Source organism: Acipenser ruthenus, unplaced genomic scaffold (assembly GCF_902713425.1).
Source record: "Acipenser ruthenus unplaced genomic scaffold, fAciRut3.2 maternal haplotype, whole genome shotgun sequence".
Lineage (NCBI taxonomy): Eukaryota > Metazoa > Chordata > Actinopteri > Acipenseriformes > Acipenseridae > Acipenser > Acipenser ruthenus.
In genome coordinates, this window is record NW_026707330.1 from 1 (window position 1) to 23,486 (window position 23,486).

At 44.0% G+C, this 23,486-nt stretch overlaps 2 protein-coding genes across 2 annotated transcripts; one reads left to right on the forward strand and one right to left on the reverse strand.

Moving 5' to 3' along the window:
* Positions 1-4,764: 4,764 nt before the first annotated feature.
* On the reverse strand, positions 4,765-13,193 carry LOC117404634 (motile sperm domain-containing protein 1-like). The gene is made up of 6 exons (XM_059018678.1): positions 13,090-13,193; positions 9,677-9,986; positions 8,716-8,791; positions 7,659-7,894; positions 7,400-7,558; positions 4,765-7,019 (listed from the first exon to the last, which is right to left on the reverse strand). The coding sequence occupies exons 2-6, from the start codon at positions 9,915-9,917 to the stop codon at positions 6,991-6,993; spliced, it is 741 nt and encodes a 246-aa protein (XP_058874661.1). The 5' UTR covers positions 9,918-9,986; positions 13,090-13,193; the 3' UTR covers positions 4,765-6,990.
* Positions 13,194-13,995: 802 nt separating this feature from the next.
* Positions 13,996-22,503, forward strand: LOC117970232 (mitochondrial 2-oxoglutarate/malate carrier protein). Its single transcript, XM_059018677.1, has 8 exons — positions 13,996-14,176; positions 15,465-15,617; positions 16,464-16,670; positions 17,346-17,436; positions 18,124-18,214; positions 19,287-19,386; positions 19,684-19,735; positions 20,625-22,503. The coding sequence occupies exons 1-8, from the start codon at positions 14,103-14,105 to the stop codon at positions 20,778-20,780; spliced, it is 924 nt and encodes a 307-aa protein (XP_058874660.1). The 5' UTR covers positions 13,996-14,102; the 3' UTR covers positions 20,781-22,503.
* The last annotated feature ends 983 nt before the right edge of the window (positions 22,504-23,486 follow it).

Genomic DNA, 23,486 nt, shown 5'->3' on the forward strand with positions numbered 1-23,486 from the left:
CCTTACCGACAGTCCAGCCCCCAGGGGCAGGCGCAGGGGCAGCACCCCAAGGAGCACTTTCAACCCCGCAAGCCCAACTACCACCACCATCACCCTTACCAGCAGCCGCTGTCTCTGCCTCTCCCGTTTCCCATCCCGCCGTTCCACTACCCCCTCCATCCCAAACAAGCCAGCCAGTTCCACCAGTATCACCACAGACCCAACCATCAGGGAGGGGGGCACTACGCCACGGACGCGGAGTTCCAGGGCTTCAACCCCCCCTACCCCCCCTACCCCCCGCCCGGTCACCCCCACCACCATCACCACGGCAACCAGGCCCGGGGCGGCGGAGGCGGAGGTGGCGGCCCCCCCCAGCTTCACGGTGGATACACGACCCCCCCCAGGATGAGGAGGCAGTTCTCGGCTCCGGATCTCGAGAGCAGAGAGACTCCCGTCTGAGCAGCGGATGAATTTCTATCTTTTTTTTCAAATTTTTTTTTTCTTTTTAAGGTCGTTTTGTTTGTGTTTTTAGGGGGGAGGGGAGGCAAGTCAGGTATATGGAGGAGATGAGGATGAATAGAGAAGGGTTGAAAAATTCGGATTGGGTCCGGAGAGGGTTATGAAACTGTGTGTGTGTCTATCAATGTGTCTGTGTCTCTGTGTGTCTGTCTGTGCTGTGTTCGCCTGTGTGTCTCTCTGTGTCTCTCTCTCTCTCTGTCTCTGTGTGCCTGTGTCTCTGCATGTCTGTGTGTCTGTCTGCTGAGTTGCCTGTCTCTGTGTATCTGTCTCTGTGTGTGTGTTGTCTCTGTGTCTGTCTGCCTGTGCCTGTGTCTCTCTCTCTCTCTCTCTCTCTCTCTCTCTCTCTCTCTCTCTCTCTCTCTCTCTCTCTCTCTCTCTCTCTCTCTCTCTCTCTCTCTCTCTCTGTGTACCACGCAGCTCTTTGGCTGACACGTTTCATGATCTCCTCTCTGCTCCAGACTCCACAGGAAGGCTGGTGAACAGACTTCAGCGTGGGGCAGGTAGACTTCCAGATCTGTAGCAGCGGCAGGGCGGGTACCTGGTAGGGTTTGTAAAGGAGAGTGCCGGGGATGAAGTCATGTTGGTTTGCGGACGTGGCGTGCAGTGTCAGTGCAGGGAGAGGAGTGTTGAGTGACAGGAGGAAAACTGACTAAAAGACGCAGGAGGAGAGAATAGAGAGAGAGAGGGGGGAGTGAGGGAATAGAGAGAGGGAGATAGGGGAGGTGACTCCGGATCAGGGATGGGCAAAGCTGGTTCTTCCACTCCTGGTCTTTGTTCCAACCCTGTTCTAAATATTTTAACTGAACCAATTAATAAACCTGCATCCAGACATTATCTCATTTTACCTGGAGTGGAACAGCCCACCAGGACCTGACTGGACACCCCTGACTTAGAATAAAAGAATAGAAATTTTTTTTTTCGTACTATTATAACGCCACGCCAAAAAAAAAAAAAAAAAAAACGCTCGCCAGCTTTGCCTTGCGTCACGGAAGCTGCTACTAAAAGAAATACATTTTTTTTAAAAAGTACCCGTTACTTTTTCTGCAAGGCATCGTGGGTAGGCGGGTTGGCGCTGGTGGGGGGGGGGGGGGGGGGACGGTTTCAGCGAAAAACCGAAATGGTTACGACTCTGACGACAAACTAAGACTGTAAAAACTGTAAAAGCAGTAAAGTGGGCTGAAGTTTCAGCTGGGAGGGGGGGGGGAAACTGGCCAGCGATGGCCAACCCCCCTCCAAAACCTCGCCTTCTTTTTGTCTCCTGAATTATTGCAAGACGCCTCCTTATTTTGGCATTTTCTTGCTAGGAAATGGCTGCCCTTGAACTGTCAAGCTGCTGAACAACCCCCTCCTTAGTAAAAAAAACAGTGAGAGAGAGAGATCTTAATCCGCAGCACGAGACTGTAACACTCAACCTCAGAATCAAACTGGGGCCACTTCCATCAGCAGTGAAATCTGCAACAACAGCCCCCTGTCTGCAGACCTCCAGTGTTCCCCTGACAGTATATTCACTGCCCTTCACATTCAGCATATTTCTAAAAAAACGCCTGTCCGTTTTCTATAGTGTCTGATTCTGTATTCTCTCTCTGTCTCTCTCTCCTCTCTCTCTCTCTCTCTCTCTCTCTCTGGCGTCCTTGATATCAGATGCAGAGTCAGTGTGGAGAGGTAGAGTTTTGCCAACCCGCGATGCTATCTTGGGATTGACTGGCAGACAGACAGGGTCCCAATTGAAAGTGCTGTGCTGCTGATGAAAAAGATTGCAGAATAGGCTGGGGGAAAGAATCACAGTTGCTGGTATCTTTTTTTTTTTTTTTTCAAGGGCCACAGAAAAGTTGAAGGAAAGAAAATACATAAAACGAAACCCTTTTAAACTCTCTCCTCATCAGGGGTCCTGATTCCAATGGGGCGGGGCCTTTTTTATAGGCGTCTGTAAAGAATGCCTGAGCGGTGAGAGAGAGGGGGGGTGGAATCACAAAACAGAATTGTTTTTGTTTTGTTTCAAAATCGGTTTCCCACACTGCCAAAGTGTTTTTCCTGGTGTGTTGAGATTTTTAATTTTTTTTTCATTATTACAAGTATAATTATTTTTTTTTTTTTTAACATGAGTGATTTTGTATAACCTGTAGTGCACATTTTAAATGTTTTTATTTTTTGGGGGGAGGGGGAGGAAGATGAAAACGGCAAATATATTTAAAAATGAATAAATATAAGCATGCCTCCTTACTAAGGGGGTTGGAGGAGTTTACTGTAACTTTATACACCACTTTCATTTTACGTTTTTGAGAAATGTTTGGAATTCTGCGGTGATCCCTTACGTTTGGCACTTGTATCCCATTTGACTTTGTTTCTGTGTGTGTGTGTATCTTACACATGCATACAGTATATTTCTGATTGTCTGTTTTGAAGAGTAATGACTAGTTATAGCTGCAAGATGCTACTGTTTTTTTTAATTTTACATTATTTCTTTTCAATCTATCATGACCTCGGAAATTCAAAATGACTTTTAAGTGGGGGGTGGGGGTTGTTTTTAGGATGAAATATTTGAATGATCCTGTGCAGTAATTTCTATATAAATTAGGAAAAAAATGTGGGTGTTGGTTAATTTTTTTCCATGGGGGGGGGTCGATCAGTGGGGGTCCAATCGCACAAATCTTCGATTTCATATTTCCTTTGATGTTTTTGTTTTGGTAAAGCATGCAACATATTTTTCTTTTCCTTCCTTTTGAGTACAACTGACATTTCTAACCCTGATTTTATGTTGATGATTTTTTTTGGGGGGGGAGGGGGGGGGGGGGGGGTAGAGGGATTGGAAAGGTATTTTAGATCCGGGATTCCTGTGTGGGTCTTGGAGATCACCTGACTTTTGAGGTGAATCTCAGGTTTTTTATGCCTTTGGAGAAAATAATAAAACTTGTTAATATCTTACAGCTGTATCTGTGGAGTTCTGGTGTCATTTCTGTGTTCAATGCAGAGCTGGTTTTAGGTTATTATTAATGAGTCATTTAGCAGACGCTTTTATCCAGAGTGACTTACAGAGACTAGGGGGGTGAACTCTGCATCATCAACAACTGCTGCTGCTGCTGCTGCAGAGTCACTTCCAATAGGAGCTCGTTTGTTTTACGTCTCATCTGCAGGACGGAGCACAAGGAGGTTCAGTGACTTGCTCAGGGTCACACACAGGGAGTCAGTGGCTGAGCTGGGATTTGAACCTCCTGGTATCAAGCCCCCTTTCTCTAACCACTGGACCCCCAGCAACTTTTAGGTTTGCATTCTAAATTTTGAAATTGATTGGGGTTCAGAACTCCCCTCAATGAAGTCTGTTGTTATTATTATTAATATTGAAATGATCAGGAGCCAGGAGTTTGAGCAGGGTTACAAACTCACACTAGCCCTGCTGCTGCTGCTGCTGCACCCAGTCCTGGGGTTCAGAGCTCCCCTCAATGAAGTCTGTTATTATTATTAATATTGAAATGATCAGGAGCCAGGAGTTTGAGCAGGGTTACAAACTCACACTAGCCCTGCTGCTGCTGCTGCTGCTGCTGCACCCAGTCCTGGGGTTCAGAGCTCCCCTCAATGAAGTCTGTTATTATTATTAATATTGAAATGATCAGGATCCAGGAGTTTGAGCAGGGTTACAAACTCACACTAGCCCTGCTGCTGCTGCACCCAGTCCTGGGGTTCAGAGCTCCCCTCAATGAAGTCTGTTATTATTATTAATATTGAAATGATCAGGAGCCAGGAGTTTGAGCAGGGTTACAAACTCACACTAGCCCTGCTGCTGCTGCTGCTGCTGCACCCAGTCCTGGGGTTCAGAGCTCCCCTCAATGAAGTCTGTTATTATTATTAATATTGAAATGATCAGGAGCCAGGAGTTTGAGCAGGGTTACAAACTCACACTAGCCCTGCTGCTGCTGCTGCTGCTGCACCCAGTCCTGGGGTTCAGAGCTCCCCTCTATGAAGTCTGTTATTATTATTAATATTGAAATGATCAGGAGCCAGGAGTTTGAGCAGGGTTACAAACTCACACTAGCCCTGCTGCTGTTGCTGCACCCAGTCCTGGGGTTCAGAGCTCCCCTCTATGAAGTCTGTTATTATTATTAATATTGAAATGATCAGGAGTTTAAGCGATCAGTCCTATTTATATATATATTTATATATATATATATATATATATATATATATATATATATATATATAAAAATGTGTCTATCTCTCTATATATATCATTAGATAGATAGATATAAAATAATCCACAAGAAAAATTCCTCCTAATATGAAGCCTACAGATTCGGGTGAGATTTATTCATGCTGACATGTAACTAAAAAGAAACAGTGTTTTGTTTTTAAGCACGTAATCTATTTCAGAGAAAGGAAAATACAGAACATTTTCAAATCAACATTTGTATGCATGGTCCATCTTTATACATATATATCTATAGAATGAATACAACAACAAAAAAAAAGAGAGACACATTCTACGCATTACACCGTTTGTAAGACTGGATTAGCACAACTGAATGATGCCCAGCAGCTAGGCAATGTGAAGCAATGCAGTTTTAAGACTTGACCGAGACGGACGTGTGGACCCTGTTATGTGCTACGGAGAGCTGCGTTTCCACTAGCCAGACTGGAACTCGAGTCCAGACAGGTGCTGGCTGAGACCACATGCCAAACCCAAACAACCACCTGGGTGAACCTCTCAGAACTACATTTCCCATCATCCTCCTGCTCACATATGTAACAGAGATGGATTTACCAGTGATCAGGAGGGTGATGGGAAATGTAGTTCTGAGAGGTCCATGCGGGTACATGGGAAGCCAACGAGGCAGGGAATGCAAATTAAAAGTTTTAAGTGGTCAAAATGTAAAAAAAAAAATTGAAAACAACACACACCTTACGTAAACAGTTGTAGCAACACATGGGAACACGAAACACAATAAAATTAAAAGGACCTTGTGTACCCTTTAAGAGGACTTGCAGTATATATTGTTTTGGTTCTGGTAAAATTGAACAGACTGGGAGTTAAAGACTGGAGTAAACGCTTTGGAAATGTGTCCTGTTATGTTTCGGTCTTCTCTTTAAAGGAGCTGGATTTTAATTAAGCATTGAAACAAGCAAGCAGCCAACAGGCTGTGCTGTGAATGGGACCCTTGGTGACGTTTGCATATCTGAACTAGACTGTGTCTCGCAATAATAATAATATTAACAATAACAGGATCCCAATGGAAATAAAAGGCAGATCGATCCCATGCATCATAAGAATGATAAAGCTAAAAATGTAAAAAAGATTACAATTTTAAAAAATATATATGTCTATACTAACTGGAAGTATTTTACTGAAGTAGAAATGTATGTACTAGAAGATATTGTCAGAATACCAATTTTAAATGTTTTTCTTCACTGACAAATGAGTAAATAATATTTTCTATAGATAATCATTATTATTATTATTATTATTATTATTATTATTAATAATAATAATAATAATAATAATAATAATAATAATAATAATAATAATAATAATACTTTATAGTTTTACACTAGACTGTGCTGTATTGTTATAAACATGGTATATATTTGTGTTTTAAAATACAGGGTTCATCAAATTCAACACAAGTTCTTGGGTTTAAGTAAGGCCAGTAAAATTTATTGATCCAGGGATGGGAATAAGACTCCTGTTGCATAGCGGTTTGATCCATTCCTGGTTTTCCTATGAGTTTTATTAATGAGACACACCTGAGTTTGTTAGCTATACACACTGTAGCTAATCAAGCTGGTAGTAAAACCTGGAATGGATGAAACTGATGTGCAACAGGAGCCTTATTCCCATCCCTAGAGTGGTATATAAATATGACTGGCTGATTTTGATTAGAGTCAACCAGCAAACACTTGTAAACATAATCATTCAATCTAAATAAGAAACGGACTAAACGCTGTTATTAAAGCATTTTAATCTGTTTATGTGGATTAGGTTATGGTTTAAATGTCTATAATTATTTGTCACAGACGTTCTGATGCGCGATCTGCACTCTCAGCGATATTGTAAGTGAAATTGTGTCGAACAGCTTCCAATTGGGGACGTGACTTTCTAACATATAGAAAAAACACCAGCTCCACAAAGTGATGGTAATCCTTATTAGATAAGACTGACTGCGAGATGGATGTGAATATAATTACACTGAACTGTCCTGTACAGAGAGTTGTCAAAAATCAGGGATAATGCCAGTTAAAATGCCCCAGGATCGATCGATTGATTGATTGATCGCTCTGTGTACCATTACTTCCAGTAGACGACACATCGGATCAGCTTCGTGCTGGAGAAGCTAGCCAGCGTAGTCCAATAGTGCTGCGGATCATTCTGTCTTTTTCCGTTGGGGGTTGTGAGTTTTTGGACCCCAGCGTTTTAGACCCCCAAAATCTGCCTGCTTTGAAGATGACTGTGGTCCCGTCTCTGGTGCTGAGTTCCATCTGATTCCCTCGACGCCGCTGCTCTTGTCATCGCAAGAAGACCATTGTCAAGAGACCTGATAGAAGAAAATACATATACAGTACATACATATACTTTTTCAGGCTCCGAGTCTCCAGGGATAATCACAAGTCGCTCAGCAGCTTCGAAGACGGAACAATAACGTCAGCCCAAACGCCTTTAAAACATGCCATGGCCAAAAGTTTAGCATCCCCATATAGAATGAACAGATTCTGCGTCATAAAGTCGAAAGAAACCTGCTGAATAATGTTACATTAACATATTGAATCACACACGGCTTTGTAGTTTTCCAAGCTGATGTTGAAAATTATAACGCATGGTAAAGAATGTCCTGATCATCCCAATTGGATAACGCTTTTACTATTATGGGATGTCAAAGCAGGCAACAGTTTGGAGGTCGGAGGTCGTGGTTCTTACCCAGGATGTAGGCACACACCAGCTTCTGCATGACAGTGACGTGAAAGTGGGGCGGAACCAAAGTGCTGGTGTCTCCGTGCAGGGGGAGCATGAGGAAGGCGACGCACGCGACCCCAACCAGCACACAGAGGACAGCGAACCCCGGGGTCTGGCACCGACCTACAAAACAGGAAATAGAAAAAAAGCTACTCTCAATACTGTGTGAGCGTAGATAAGACTCTCCCCTCTCCCTCCCCTCTTTCTCTCCCACTCCCCTCACCTTGCAGTGCCAGTATGTGTGCTGAGACCACACTGTCTGGCAGCTCCCTGGGCTGTGCCGGTCCAGTCGGTTCTGCCCTGGCTGTGCTGGCCTCTGCCCTGGCTGGCTGCAGGACGGCACACACCTCCTTGCTCCCCGCAGCCCCCCTGCCCGCCCCCCCCTCCTCCCACACCTCCATGCGAAAACGTTCCTTCTGCCCATAGTGTCTGGGGCTCACATCCCTGTGCCGAATCACTCTGCAGGGAAAGAGAAGCACAGAGAGAGAGGCTTCAGTGTACTGAATATAGGGTGGTTAAAGAAAGGGGCTTGACACCAGCAGGTTCCTGGGTTCAAATCCCGGCTCAGCCACTGACTCCATGTGTGCAACCCTGAGCGAGTCACTGAACCTCCTTGTGCTCCGTCCTTCGGATGAGACGTAAAACAAACGAGCTCCTATTGGAAGTGACTCTGCAGCAGCAGCAGCAGCAGCAGTTGTTGATGATGCAGAGTTCACCCCCCTGGTCTCTGTAAGTCGCTTTGGATAAAAGCATCTGCTAATTGACTCATTAATAATAATATAAACATTCTGCATCACCTAGAATTTTATGACATACCGGTGTGTGTGTATATATATATATATATAAAAACATGATTTTAGATCTTTTATTTAACATTAATAATAATAATAATAATAATAATAATAATAATATTTCTTAGCAAATGCCTTTATCCAGGGCGACTTACAATTGTTACAAGATATCACATTATTTTTACATACAGTTACCCATTTATACAGTTGGGTTTTTACTGGAGCAATCTAGGTAAAGTACCTTGCTCAAGGGTACAGCAGCAGTGTTCCCCCGTGGGTTTGAACCCACGACCCTCTGGGCAGGAGTCCAGAGCCCTGACCACTACTCCACACTGCTGCAAAATGATATTGCTACCGGAAGCCATAATAGATTTCGAAAATGCCACATTTTTCTAGTCAAGTTTTTTGTTCTGATCTGATCTCTTAAACTGCTGCCCTTCTCAAGCAATGTTCCTTCTCCAGCGTGTGCCCCTCCCATCTCGCACTCACATGTCAATGCAGGAGCTGGGTTTGACGTGGCCCTCGGAGTCCAGCACAGTGAAGCGGGCGGGAGCAGTGCACAGGACTGAGAGAGGAGAGGAAACAAACAAGAGTCAGCTACTGGAGGAGAGCAGCGAGCGCGCAACAGCGTCTCAGACAAACAAAACCCTATTCAGTGCATCAATTAATTCAGCTGAAGAATGCAAAATCCAGAATCTATGATTTTCTAAAAAAAAAAAAAAAAAATCCTTTATTGAGCGAGCACAGGGCAAGAAAAGTGTGTTTTTTTTTAAACAGATATTTTGGGAAATCGTCAGGCAGACTGCCGGTTCAAATCCCACCTCTGCCGCTGACTGGCTCGCTGCGTGTGACCCTGAGCAAGTCACTTCACCTCCTTGTGCTCCGTCCTGCGGATGAGATGTTAAATCAACGTCCTATTGGAAGTGACTCTGCATATAATGCACAGTTCACAGCCTGCCTCTCTAAAGTGCTTTGTGATGGTGGAACACTATGAAAGGCGCTATATAAAAATAGATATTATTATGTTGAACGCCATGGTTCACAGTCCTATAAAGAGAGGCTAATCTACCATTGCAAAGACACGAACGACAGAGAGACCACTGGGGTTGTACAGCTGTGGCCAAAAGTTTTACCAAGAATTTTAGGATTGAAATATAATTAACGAACATAATTCCGATCTTGTATTTAACATCGTGTAATCAAAAGAAACTACAAAACGATATCGCTTAACAAAGTCTATACCGGAAGCCATAATAGCAGTACAGTAGTATTTCATGTTAAATTTTTTCGTGAAGTATAGGGGAAAACTACAAAGCGGTGTGCGATTCAATATGTTAAGGTAACATGATTCAGCAGGTTTCGTTCGACTTTATGAAACAAAATCAGTTCATTTTAACAGCCCTCCTTTAAAAGCTAACCAGAGACACGGATGACAGACAGAGAGACTCACTCTTAAACTTCAGGATGAAGCTGTAGGGGTTATAGAGAGTGAGGACCTGCTTGTGGCTGCTCTGGTCATCAGCGAAGAAGGTGAGCTCATGGGGAAACAGGAAAACAGGCAGCTTCCCCTCGGGGGCGGGGCCAGCGGGGTTCCGGAACGCCGACAGGGAGGTGGAGGCGGAGTCTGTCCTCCTGGCTCCGCCCCGCTCGCGCTCCTTGACTCCTCCTCCCTCAGGGTCCCGTCTGCGCATCTGCTACGGCCTGACGAGGAGCATTCTATACTGTGGAAGGATATGTGTGCCGGTGCTGGAGAGCGCCACCTGACGGAGGGAGGAAGGAACTGTTCGTTATTTGCATTTATTTATTTTTTTTATGAAAGATGGATTTGCTTATAAACAGGGCTTGAACTTTTCAGGGGTTTTTATTTTCCAAATCTCGACCTCTCTTTAAACGTTAATTGGTAGTTGTTAAGCTGTCTATGCATCCTTATAAAGAGAAAACTAATTAAAGACTGGGTTTAAATGCTGGACTTGCTATCAGTGTACAGCAACCTCAAACTAGGTCTCCTGGAACCAGGTTTCAAGCCGCTGCTCCTGAAAAAGTGGCTTTGGGTTCCCTCAGCTTTACTGTCATTTTAAATTAAATTAACCCGCCGACACAGTACAATTCTGCAAAACGACAGACAGTCTGCAAGTATTCAACAGTATCAGACTGAAATTACTCACACAGGTGTTACAGGGCAGCACAGGGTTACAATGCAAGCTTCGTATTTAAATACAGTGTAGTTTACAGTCAGTGCAAATAATAACACTACTAGAATACAATATGAACTAGGATGCAGCAAGTTAGGATTACAGCGAATGATATCTACAGTGACAGATTAGCAGTGCAATCCTAGTTCATATTGGATTCTAGTAGTGTTATTATTATACACAGCATCCTAGTTCATATTGGATTCTAGTAGTGTTATTATTATACATAGCATCCTAGTTCATATTGGATTCTAGTAGTGTTATTATTATACACAGCATCCTAGTTCATATTGGATTCTAGTAGTGTTATTATTATACAGAGCATCCTAGTTCATATTGGATTCTAGTAGTGTTATTATTATACAGAGCATCCTAGTTCATATTGTATTCTAGTAATGTTATTATTATACATAGCATCCTAGTTCATATTGTATTCTAGTAGTGTTATTATTATACATAGCATCCTAGTTCATATTGGATTCTAGTAGTGTTATTATTATACACAGCATCCTAGTTCAGATTGTATTCTAGTAATGTTATTATTATACATAGCATCCTAGTTCATATTGGATTCTAGTAGTGTTATTATTATACATAGCATCCTAGTTCATATTGGATTCTAGTAGTGTTATTATTATACACAGCATCCTAGTTCATATTGGATTCTAGTAGTGTTATTATTATACAGAGCATCCTAGTTCATATTGGATTCTAGTAGTGTTATTATTATACAGAGCATCCTAGTTCATATTGTATTCTAGTAATGTTATTATTATACATAGCATCCTAGTTCATATTGTATTCTAGTAGTGTTATTATTATACATAGCATCCTAGTTCATATTGTATTCTAGTAGTGTTATTATTATACATAGCATCCTAGTTCATATTGGATTCTAGTATTGTTATTATTATACAGAGCATCCTAGTTCATATTGGATTCTAGTAGTGTTATTATTATACATAGCATCCTAGTTCATATTGGATTCTAGTAGTGTTATTATTATACATAGCATCCTAGTTCATATTGGATTCTAGTAGTGTTATTATTATACAGAGCATCCTAGTTCATATTGGATTCTAGTAGTGTTATTATTATACATAGCATCCTAGTTCATATTGGATTCTAGTAGTGTTATTATTATACAGAGCATCCTAGTTCATATTGGATTCTAGTAGTGTTATTATTATACATAGCATCCTAGTTCATATTGGATTCTAGTAGTGTTATTATTATACAGAGCATCCTAGTTCATATTGGATTCTAGTAGTGTTATTATTATACATAGCATCCTAGTTCATATTGGATTCTAGTAGTGTTATTATTATACATAGCATCCTAGTTCATATTGGATTCTAGTAGTGTTATTATTATACACAGCATCCTAGTTCATATTGGATTCTAGTAGTGTTATTATTATACATAGCATCCTAGTTCATATTGGATTCTAGTAGTGTTATTATTATACACAGCATCCTAGTTCATATTGTATTCTAGTAGTGTTATTATTATACAGAGCATCCTAGTTCATATTGGATTCTAGTAGTGTTATTATTATACAGAGCATCCTAGTTCATATTGTATTCTAGTAGTGTTATTATTATACACAGCATCCTAGTTCATATTGTATTCTAGTAGTGTTATTATTATACACAGCATCCTAGTTCATATTGGATTCTAGTAGTGTTATTATTATACACAGCATCCTAGTTCATATTGGATTCTAGTAGTGTTATTATTATACAGAGCATCCTAGTTCATATTGGATTCTAGTAGTGTTATTATTATACAGAGCATCCTAGTTCATATTGGATTCTAGTAGTGTTATTATTATACATAGCATCCTAGTTCATATTGGATTCTAGTAGTGTTATTATTATACAGAGCATCCTAGTTCATATTGGATTCTAGTAGTGTTATTATTATACAGAGCATCCTAGTTCATATTGGATTCTAGTAGTGTTATTATTATACAGAGCATCCTAGTTCATATTGTATTCTAGTAGTGTTATTATTATACATAGCATCCTAGTTCATATTGGATTCTAGTAGTGTTATTATTATACATAGCATCCTAGTTCATATTGTATTCTAGTAGTGTTATTATTATACACAGCATCCTAGTTCATATTGGATTCTAGTAGTGTTATTATTATACACAGCATCCTAGTTCATATTGGATTCTAGTAGTGTTATTATTATACAGAGCATCCTAGTTCATATTGGATTCTAGTAGTGTTATTATTATACAGAGCATCCTAGTTCATATTGGATTCTAGTAGTGTTATTATTATACATAGCATCCTAGTTCATATTGGATTCTAGTAGTGTTATTATTTGCACTTGCTGTAAACTACACTGTGTTTCAATATGAAGCTTGCATTGTAACCCTGTGCTGCCCTGTAACACCTGTGTGAGTCTCCTGGGATAAAGGGGTCTGTCAAATAAATACATAAATAAATAATAATAATAATAATTTAAATTTCCATGCGAATGATATTTGCTGTCTACTTCCTTAACCCAGTGTAAACAACACAAACCTAGCGAAGCAAATGCTTTTTTTTTTCACAATCATTTTTTCTTGACTAGTTCGAGGTGTGTTTTATAACTGTTTCATTGCTGCACTCTTGACCGCTTATCGAAGCTCAACGTTAAGTTTTCGTTTTCTTACCCGAAGTTGAAGACTTTGACGTTTCCGACTCAACCCTCCGTCCGCCGCTCTCCTTCTTCAACCACCGATACTCCGAGTCCCGCCCCTCGGCCCCGCTGTATTGGTCAGCTGCCCCGACGCTGCTCAGCCCATTGGCTTAACCCACACGCCTGTCATCCGCCGTGAGAAAACACGTCTGCATGCCGTCGGCAGAGTAAACAGCCCACCTCCCACGGCGCTGATTGGTTCGCCTGGAGAAGGCGTGTCAATCTTTAAAGAAATGCGGGTGCTGATTGGCTGTATGAGCTGTTCACTAACTATAACCCGCCCCCTATATATTGTCCAGTATGCGACAACAACACGATCCTTATAGAATTTCAACACTTTTTTTAGGCAGAAATACTGTGATAAATTACATAATTTTAAGAGATTTTATTGAAAGCCCCCCAAAAATGACAGGGGTTGGGGGGAAAATATATATATATATATATATATATATATATATATATATATATATATAAGAGAAACAAGTACTGTATAATGCTGTATTGGAAGTCATTATGAGATTGTAAAACCTTTCTGAATGGTGTTTAAAATCATCTGAATGCCTGACACTTGCCAATACAACGTGATACACAATTTGTTTTTGGTTTTTTAATGGGACTGTATCCAATGGCAGAGGTAGAAACTATATCTAAAATCAGTCCTGTGTCGTCCGACGACGAATAGTTTTCCAAAATTTTATAGAAATCTGCTTGAACGGTGGAGCTTTGGTTAAAGGTCTTGCGTGCGCGCTCTTACACGCGTGACCGGCGCTCAGCAGCCTCTTGCGTGCGCGCTCTTACACGCGTGACCGGCGCTCAGCAGCCTCTTGCGTGCGCGCTCTTACACGCGTGACCGGCGCTCAGCAGCCTCTTGCGTGCGCGCTCTTAAACGCGTGACCGGCGCTCAGCAGCCTCTTGCGTGCGCGCTCCCGCCTCGCTCCCAGTGTCACCTTGTCCCGAACAGAACAGGCCCGAATTGAATCGTTTACAATGGCCGCAGCCACCGGGAACAAACCGAAAACGTCCCCCAAAGCCGTCAAGTTCCTCTTCGGGGGCCTGGCCGGGTGAGTGTGTTGTTTTTTCTTGGGAAAAATTTAATTGATAAATGCGGTATGCATGTGTTATTAAGCGTGCCGCCGCTCAGCAGTTCTGAGCACAGTACGTGTTATATTGTATCTGTCGGTCCCATCGCTTTCACACTGTCTGTATTTGTATGTATTTATATATTTTGCTATCCAATAACCCAACTCTTGTCGTCGCGGGGTCAAGTTTACTGTACCTAAACTAAAATCACCAGCGACGCCACCTGTGCATAGGACTTGACATTGTGAGTGAAATCTCGGACAGAGATTTATCGGCGAGGTAAGACAGTGATCTAAAATTACCATGCGAGTGACAGGTCTTGAGAAATCATTATGGAAACGACGCAGTTATGTTTGAGGTAAAGAATAAACGGGTTTTAAAAGCGCATAGCACCGGCTGGGCGCAGCTCAAGTTCAGATGATTGAACTGACAGTAAAACCTGGACTGGCTCAAGCCGCTGTGCAATAGGAGTCTTATTATTGCGCTTCGATTACATGTATAGCGCCAGGACGCGTGCATTTGCATACAGCTGGGGAAAAAAAATGGTAAAAATAAATAAAGGAACTTCCTCTAGTAAGTTTTATGTTGCATTCCACAAGACAGAGGGAGGGGAGGACAGTCCCGGGAACAGCCTAGTGCTTTACTACCCAGTCTGTGCATTGCATGAACCTGCTTGCAGAGGGAGGGCAGTGCAGTCACTGGAACAGCGCTGCCTCTCTGATTAACCCCTGGCTTGCCTCTCTGATTAACCCCTGGCTTGCCTCTCTGATTAACCCCTGGCTTGCCTCTGCCTCTCTGATTATCCCCTGGCTTGCCTCTCTGATTAACCCCCTGGCTTGCCTCTGCCTCTGTGATTAGCCCCTGGCTTGCCTCTGCCTCTCTGATTAACCCCTGGCTTGCTTCTCTAGCCCCTGGCTTGCCTCTCTGATTAACCCCTGGCTTGCCTCTGCCTCTCTGATTAACCCCTGGCTTGCCTCTGATTAACCCCCTGGCTTGCCTCTACCTCTCTGATTAACCCCTGGCTTGCCTCTGCCTCTGTGATTAACCCCTGGCTTGCCTCTCTGATTAACCCCCTGGCTTGCCTCTACCTCTCTGATTAACCCCTGGCTTGCCTCTGCCTCTGTGATTAACCCCTGGCTTGCCTCTCTGATTAACCCCCTGGCTTGCCTCTACCTCTCTGATTAACCCCTGGTTTGCCTCTGCCTCTCTGATTAACCCCTGGCTTGCCTCTGCGTTGTGATTAACCCCTGGCTTGCCTCTGCCCTGCAGGATGGGAGCCACGGTGTTTGTGCAGCCGCTGGATCTGGTGAAGAACCGCATGCAGCTCAGCGGAGAGGGCTCCAAGACCCGGGAGTACAAGACCAGCTTCCACGCCCTGAGCAGCATCCTGAGGAACGAGGGCCTGAGGGGCATCTACACAGGGTGGGTATGGAGTGAACTACAGGGGGCGGTGTCGCGTGCGGGTACATTTACCATAGGAGCATGTAGACTGTACTATAGGGAGATCTGTACAGGACGTGCATAGACTGTACTGTAGAACGTGGTATATACTGTAGGGAGGGATCTGTACAGGGTGCATAAATATACTATTGGGTGTGGAAATGTTATAGGGGCAGCTGTAGAATGTGCAATGCTGCTGGGGGAGCTATAAGTGTATACAATAGAGTGTAAGTGCACACTGCAGGGAGATCTGTATAGGGTGGGGCATTCTGTACAGCGGGAGTCTCCAGCCCTGGTCTTGGAGACCCCCAATCCTGCAGGATTTCTAGGTGTCTTTACATCATCAGTGGATGAAGATCTGGAGCACATGTTCATCTGAACTGATTAAGACAGTAATTAGTGCAATTAAGTAACCGAGAGCTGGGTTGAAACGTAAACCAGGAGACCCAGTAGCTCTCCAAGACCCTGCTGTACAGGGTGTGAATACATTGCAGGGATGGAAATAAGACTCCCATGGCATAGCAGTGTCATCCATTCCAGGTTTTACTATGAGCTTGATCAGCCCCAGTGTGTCTAGGCAACAAGCTCAGGTGTGTCTGATTAAACTCCTAGTAAAACCAGGAATGGATCAAACTGCTGTGCAACGGGAGCATTATTCTGTCACTGTGTTTCTCATCTGAAGAGCGTTCGTGTGTATATATAAGTGGGTTGGGGGTTGCGGGTTGTGGGTTGTGGGTTGAGGTTGGGAGGGATCTTGTATGGTGTGTGGTTTTTTGCCAGGTTTATAATCATAATTGCCTCCTCTCCTCGCTGCCCGGTTGCCCCCAGGCTGTCTGCTGGTCTACTGCGCCAGGCTACCTACACCACCACGCGGCTGGGCATCTACACCATCCTGTTTGAGAAGATGACGGGCGTTGACGGCACGCCCCCCTCCTTCCTCATGAAGGCGCTCATCGGCATGACCGCCGGAGCAACAGGGGCCTTCGTGGGGACCCCGGCTGAAGTGGCCCTCATACGCATGACCGCCGATGGCAGGTGAGGAGAGGAGAGGGGCCACAGCCCTTTTCACCTGCAAGGAGACAGAGTTTTAAGGAGGCTTGGTGGTCCAGCGGCTAAAGAAAGGGGCTTGATACCAGGAGGTTCAAATCCCAGCTCAGCCACTGCTCGGTCACACTGTGTGTGACCGAGCAAGTCACTGAACCTTCTTGTGCTCCGTCCTTCGGATGAGACGTCAAACAAACGAGCTCCTATTGGAAGTGACTCTGCAGCAGCAGCAGCAGTTGTTGATGATGCAGAGTTCACCCCCCTAGTCTCTGGAAGTCGCTTAAGAGACCCTTTCTGTAACCACTGGACCCCCAAGCCTCCTAACACAGTCATTGTCATGAGACACAATAATGAGGCCGTTAGCTATTAGCAGAAATTAAGATGTGTTTTGTTACCTAATCTGCAGGGCAGCAGTGTGGAGTAGTGGTTAGGGCTCTGGACTCTCGACCGGAGGGTCGTGGGTTCAATCCCAGGTGGGGGACACTGCTGCTGTACCCTTGAGCAAGGTACTTTACCTGGATAAGGGCGTCTGCTAAGAAATAAATAATAATGAACTATATATTGGAACCTGGTTGGAGTAAAAACCTGGACTGGACTAGCTCTCCAGAGCCAGGATCGGGTAGCCCTGCCTCGCCTGAGCCCTGATTTTGTGGTTTGTGCCTACAGGCAGCCCCCTGCCCAGAGGAGGGGCTACACCAACGTGTTCAATGCCCTGCTGAGGATCACCAGAGAGGAGGGGGTCACTACGCTGTGGAGGGTAGGGGGGGCTGCAAGATAGTAGCACACGGGGGGGGGGGGGGCGGGGTAGCTGTAGTGTGTCTGTCTGTCTGTTCCAGGGCCCTCGTTTCTAGTTACTATTGAGTCTGATTCTCTACTCTGTGTGTGTGTGTGTGTGTGTGTGCCTATGAGAGGATTATCCTCTCCAGTCGTAATGGTGTCTGATTCTGTAATCCACGTGTGTCTCAACTTTATGTTCTCCAGTGTTGATGTCGTCTGATGCGCTACTCTGTGTGTCTCTGTCTGTCTGCCTGCCTCAAGTTAAGTTTATACTCCCAGTTGTAATGTGTGTGTGTGTGTGTGGGGGTGTCTTGCTGTGTGTGTGTGTGTTTCAGGGTTAAGCTGTCAATTTTCTATAGTGTCTGATTCTGTACTCTCTCTCTCTCCTCTCCCCCCTCTCTCTGTCTCTCTCTCGCTCCTCCCCCTCTCTCTGTCTCTCTCCCCCTCTTTCTCTCTGTCTCTCTCCTCTCTCTCTCCCTCCCTCTCTCTCTCCTCTCCCCTATCTCTCCCTCCCTCCCTCTCTCTCTCCTCTCCCCTATCTCTCCCTCCCTCCCTCCCTCTCTCCCTTCCCCTCTCCCTCTCTCCCTCTCTCTCTCCCCCCTCCCTCTCTCTCCCCCTCCCTCTCTCTCCCCCTCCCTCTCTCCCTCCCTCCCTCTCTCTCTCTCAGGGCTGCATTCCCACAATGGCTCGTGCTGTGGTCGTGAACGCGGCTCAGCTCGCCTCCTACTCCCAGTCCAAACAGGCCCTGCTGGACACAGGTCAGCGTTGGCATGCTTCTGTACAAACACAGGGAGGGGAGTAAGACTCCTGCTGCACAGCAGCGTCACCCAGTCCAGGTTTTACTACCAGCTTGATCAGCCCCCAGTGTGCATAGGCAACAAGCTCAGGTATGTCTTATTAAACTCGTAGCAAAACCAGGAATGGATCAGTCTGCTGTGCGATAGGAGTCTTATTTCCATCCCTGAAATTTAAATAGGTTTTATTTTTGTATTGATGTGCTGAAAGTTTTTGCTGTGTTGTGATGTTGCTGTACAGGTTCATTATTATAAATGTAGCTGTATATTATGACTAAAGGAGTTTTAGAAGCCTAATAAATGTAGCGCAAAAGTGTTATTATTATTATTTGTTTATTTAGCAGACGCCTTTATCCAAGGCGACTTACAGAGACTAGGGTGTGTGAACTATGCATCAGCTGCAGAGTCACTTACAACTACGTCTCACCCGAAAGACGGAGCACAAGGAGGTTAAGTGACTTGCTCAGGGTCACACAGTGAGTCAGTGGCTGAGGTGGGATTTGAACCGGGGACCTCCTGGTTACAAGCCCTTTTCTTTAACCACTGGACCACACAGCCTCCTATGAAACAGTACAGCTGGGGCCAAAAGGATTGAGACACAATTAAAAAAATAAACTATATGAAAATAATTTTAGATTTTTAATTCAACATCATGCAATCAAAGAAACTACAAAATGATATTGCAAAAAAAAAGTCTACCGGAAGCCATATTAGTAGTACAGTAGTATTTTGTGTTAGAAATGTCAAACTTGTGTTAGCTTGTCGTTTAAGCATATGGAAAACTACAGAGCGGTGTGTAATTCAATATGTTAACGTCATTCAGCAGGTTTCGTTCGACTTTTGAAGCAAAATTAGTTCATTCTATATAGAGAGGGTGGGATGCTAAACTTGGCCAGAGCTGTCTGTTCACAAAACAGAGAACCAGACATGATCAGATGCATGATTTTGTTATTTTTCTAAACTGGCGACTGTTGTTTTTACTTTGCCTGTTTGACTTGTTTAATGGTTCGGTGCTTGCTGTGTTTCTTGTGTGCAGGGTATTTCTCAGACAATATCTTCTTGCATTTCTGTGCCAGTATGATCAGTGGACTGGTCACCACAGCTGCCTCCATGCCAGTGGACATCGTTAAAACAAGGTAAACACGTGGGGTGCAGGGGGGGGGGGGGGAGTCACACAGTCAGGGGAGCGCAGGGGTCCCCGAGGGTCTCCCCTGGTAAAGGCACGGCCGCGTAGTGTGCAGGGGGGAGTCACACAGTCAGGGGAGCGCAGGGGTCCCCGAGGGTCTCCCCTGGTAAAGGCACGGCCGCGTGGTTCCTCACAGGAGGGGGAGAGAGACTCGGGCAGAAAACCAACACATTCCTTCGCTACTGTCTTCTGCATATGCAGGTGCGATCGCTCTGTGTGGTATTAAACACTGTATTTGTGATTTCAGAATTCAGAACATGAGAATGATTGACGGGAAACCAGAGTACAGGAATGGACTGGTAAGCCTGTTTTTTATTTATTGAAGTATTATTTCCAGTATTTGTCTCAGCCTTCATTTTGGTTTTGCAAGCGGAGCGTGCAAACGAGATCGCGACAGGTTAATAAGAAATCGACTCATCTTTATTGAAGCTGGAATGAAAAATAAAATATTTGAGGCGGGACGCACTTTATCACAGTCGTTCTGCGGCGTGACTACATGAACAAAGAGGAGTAGCTTCTGCTTGGAAATGAAAACAGGCAGACTTGCCATTTTTAAAAAGCCCATTTAGTTTTGCAGAAGTAAATGAAATCAGTTTTACTGTGAACGTGTTTCTCAGCGTGTGATTGCGATGCTGAACGGGGATCAATTGAATTCTTTAAAGGAGAGGAGAAAAGTCGAGGTGAAGTACCGAAAATCAGAAGCTCCAATATAATCAATAAAAATGGGGATTATTAGTCGATTGAGATGCCACATAAATCTTGAATACAGTTCTCTGCAGTGCTGTGTGATCACTGCAGACGGCCGGGGGGGGGGGGGGAAATGTTTAATCACTATAGCGTTAATTTCTGTTGTATAACTGCATTCAATCACAGCTTTAAAAAAAAAAGGTGCAAAATCTCTCTATCTGTCTATCTATCTGTCTGTCTGTCTATCCCTCCCTCTATCTATCTATATTTATATATCTGTCTATCTGTCTGTCTATTTCTCTCTATCTGTCTATCTGTCTCTATCTCTCTATCTGTCTGTCTATGTGTATCTGTCTATCTGTCTGTCTATCTCTATCTATCTGTCTGTCTGTCTATCTCTCTATCTATCTCTCTATCTGTCTGTGTCTGTCTGTCTGTCTGCAGCTATATATTCTGTACTGTAAGCTCTCTCCCGATCTCTCCTCTCCGTGTCTCTCGCAGGAAGTCCTGGTCAAGGTCGTTCGCTCGGAAGGGTTTTTCAGCCTGTGGAAAGGGTTCACTCCTTACTACGCCCGGCTGGGTCCCCACACGGTCCTCACCTTCATCTTCCTGGAACAGATGAACAAATACTACAAGATCTACTTCCTAGCGTCGTAGAGGGACCCCCAGGAGCCCCGGGCCCCCAGCACCCAGCCCCCTTCCTGTGAAACTGCAGTCTCTAAAAAAAACAACAACAGGGCCCCAGAGCTGCACCTACCGATCATTCGGATCAACAGGGATGGGAATAAGACTCCTGTTGCACAGCAGTTTCACCTGCTCCAGGTTTTACTACAGGCTTGATTACCTGCCACAGTGTGTCTAGGTAACAAGCTCAGGCGTGTCTTATTATTAAACTCTTAGTAAAACCAGGAATGGATCAAACTGCTGCGTTGCCATATCCCTGTCCTTTTTGTAATATTTCGTTTGACTTGCCCAGAGTTTTTCAGCCTGGGTGCAGCAGCACCAGGGCTAGAGTTTGTAACCCTGCTCAAACTCCTGGCTCCTGATCATTTCAATATTAATAATAATAACAGACTTCATTGAAGGGAGCTCTGAACCCCAGGACTGGGTGCAGCAGCAGCAGCAGGGCTAGTGTGAGTTTGTAACCCTGCTCAAACTCCTGGCTCCTGATCATTTCAATATTAATAATAACAGACTTCATTGAGGGGAGCTCTGAACCCCAGGACTGGCTGCAGCAGCAGCAGCAGCAGGGCTAGTGTGAGTTTGTAACCCTGCTCAAACTCCTGGCTCCTGATCATTTCAATATTAATAATAATAACAGACTTCATTGAGGGGAGTTCTGAACCCCAGGACTGGGTGCAGCAGCAGCAGCAGCAGGGCTAGTGTGAGTTTGTAACCCTGCTCAAACTCCTGGCTCCTGATCATTTCAATATTAATAATAATAACAGACTTCATTGAGGGACATTCTGAAGACCCTTACAGAAGGGTTATAGGCACAGTGTCTTTGATCTCCCAATACCCTGATGAACCACAGCAGGGTTTTATCGGAGCTGTTTACAGCGCTGCTGAGAATCGCCCTGAATTGCATGGTTATCCCGGGATCATGAGTAAATGGTTGGTGCAATCTAGGTGCTGCAATATGCTCTAAAAACTACCGGGTGTAATTTGATCAAAAAGCGATCATGTTTGCGTTTTCATCTCAACGGTTCATATATATGAACTGATGCATCTGATCAGACCTCTTAAACTGCAAAACTTCTTAAACGGCGTTTCCGTGGCTTTTGTTTTTACCCTTAATTATTTAAATGCAGAAGTTGCATCAAACATCAGAGTATTATTAATATTATTATAGGTTTTCTTTCCAGCTTTTTAACATTAAAATCATTCTGGCTGAATCGCAAGCTCTTCAGTCGTACTCTGCGCTTGTAAAATCCTAGTTGCCAGCTCCATTTGGGTACTTCCTGATTCCGAAGCAGTCATGTGACATGGTGACCCCCGTCACACTTACTGTTGGGACCAGCAGAGTTGAAAGGTCACAGCATGACATGAGTTGGAATCAGGGAAGTCAAAAATAAAAAGGATTCAAACTCAGTAGCTGAGGTCACCCCTCTGAACGCTTGAAAAACGGACAGAGGGGAATAAACGCAAAGAATTTGGAAATAAATTAAAATCCAACAGAACGCATCTGCGCTTGACATATACTGTACGTTAACTAGTGTTCTTGGCTTAAATTTAACAGATTGTGATGTGAAATTAAATTATATTGAATTATGTATAATTAAACAACGTGTATGTATATAGATAGATAGATAGATAGATTTTACTTCTCTAGTCCCCAGTTGGGTTAAACCTGTATTAAAGGTTTTATTTTTTTTTCGGAGAGGAATCGTCTTTGTTAATCTTGCACAATGATGGAGTTTCTCTCAATTGTTTATTTTTTTCTTCATCTTGTTTGTTCTGAGTGATGCCTCGCGTTCAGTTGAATTGTCGAACTGTTTAACTTGTTTATAACACTGCAGCCCTGAAACCTCACACTACCCCAGTGGTGTAATAAGAGACCAGACCCCCCCCCCCCACACACATATATACTGTACAGAATGTCATACGTTTTCTGCACTTTCCTCTCACTCCCTCTCTTCCTGTTTCATTCTTTCTCCTTTTTTTTCTTTCCCCTCTCCTTTTTGTCTCTCACTCCCTTTCTCTCTTCTTTCCTTCCTCTTTCTCCTTTCCTCTCCCTCTCGTTTGCAGAGCTGCGAGGAGACTCGCTCGCACCATCGCTTCCCTTTCACACGAGTGCAGAACCGACACGCCCCAGATCATTAAAAACAAACGCATTGCAAGAGAACATGGGAGTGATCTGATACAGAGTGGTGAAGGGCCCCAGCTTCATCACCTGTCCGCACAGCAGCACACCTCATTCAGCTGTGCTTGTGTTTATAAATGTCCAGGGGCTCTGTCTAATCAGGCAGGCGTGGAGGTTAGAGAAAGGGCTCTTGATACCAGGAGGTTCAAATCCCGGCTCAGCCACTGACTCCCTGTGTGTGACCCTGAGCAAGTCACTGAACCTCCTTGTGCTCCGTCCTTCGGATGAGACGTCAAACAAACAAGCTCTTATTGGAAGTGACTCTGCAGCAGCAGTTATTGATGATGCAGAGTTCACCCCCCTAGTCTCTGTAAGTCGTTTGGTCTTGACAAATGGAAATGACAAATTCACACGCTGAGAGTACGTTTCATTCTCCTGCATGTCTTTGCTGTGTCTGTCATACAAAGGCTGCGAGAGAAAGCACGCTCTCAGCTGGATTAGAGGCAGCTACCCAACGCTCAGAAACATCAGTCATTAAATCTATTAAAAACAGACACAAA

What these genes read in the sequence shown, in the direction of transcription:
- LOC117404634 (XM_059018678.1), bottom strand. Translation starts at nt 9,917, where the DNA reads ATGCGCAGACGGGACCCTGAGGGAGGAGGAGTCAAGGAGCGCGAGCGG. An exon ending in ACACATACTGGCACTGCAAG is followed by an intron (nt 7,559 to 7,658) that starts GTGAGGGGAGTG and finishes CCTGTTTTGTAG; the next exon opens with GTCGGTGCCAGACCCCGGGG. An exon ending in GGTGTGTGCCTACATCCTGG is followed by an intron (nt 7,020 to 7,399) that starts GTAAGAACCACG and finishes TTCTTCTATCAG; the next exon opens with GTCTCTTGACAATGGTCTTC.
- LOC117970232 (XM_059018677.1), top strand. Translation starts at nt 14,103, where the DNA reads ATGGCCGCAGCCACCGGGAACAAACCGAAAACGTCCCCCAAAGCCGTC. An exon ending in CTCTTCGGGGGCCTGGCCGG is followed by an intron (nt 14,177 to 15,464) that starts GTGAGTGTGTTG and finishes TCTGCCCTGCAG; the next exon opens with GATGGGAGCCACGGTGTTTG. An exon ending in CAGAGTACAGGAATGGACTG is followed by an intron (nt 19,736 to 20,624) that starts GTAAGCCTGTTT and finishes TGTCTCTCGCAG; the next exon opens with GAAGTCCTGGTCAAGGTCGT.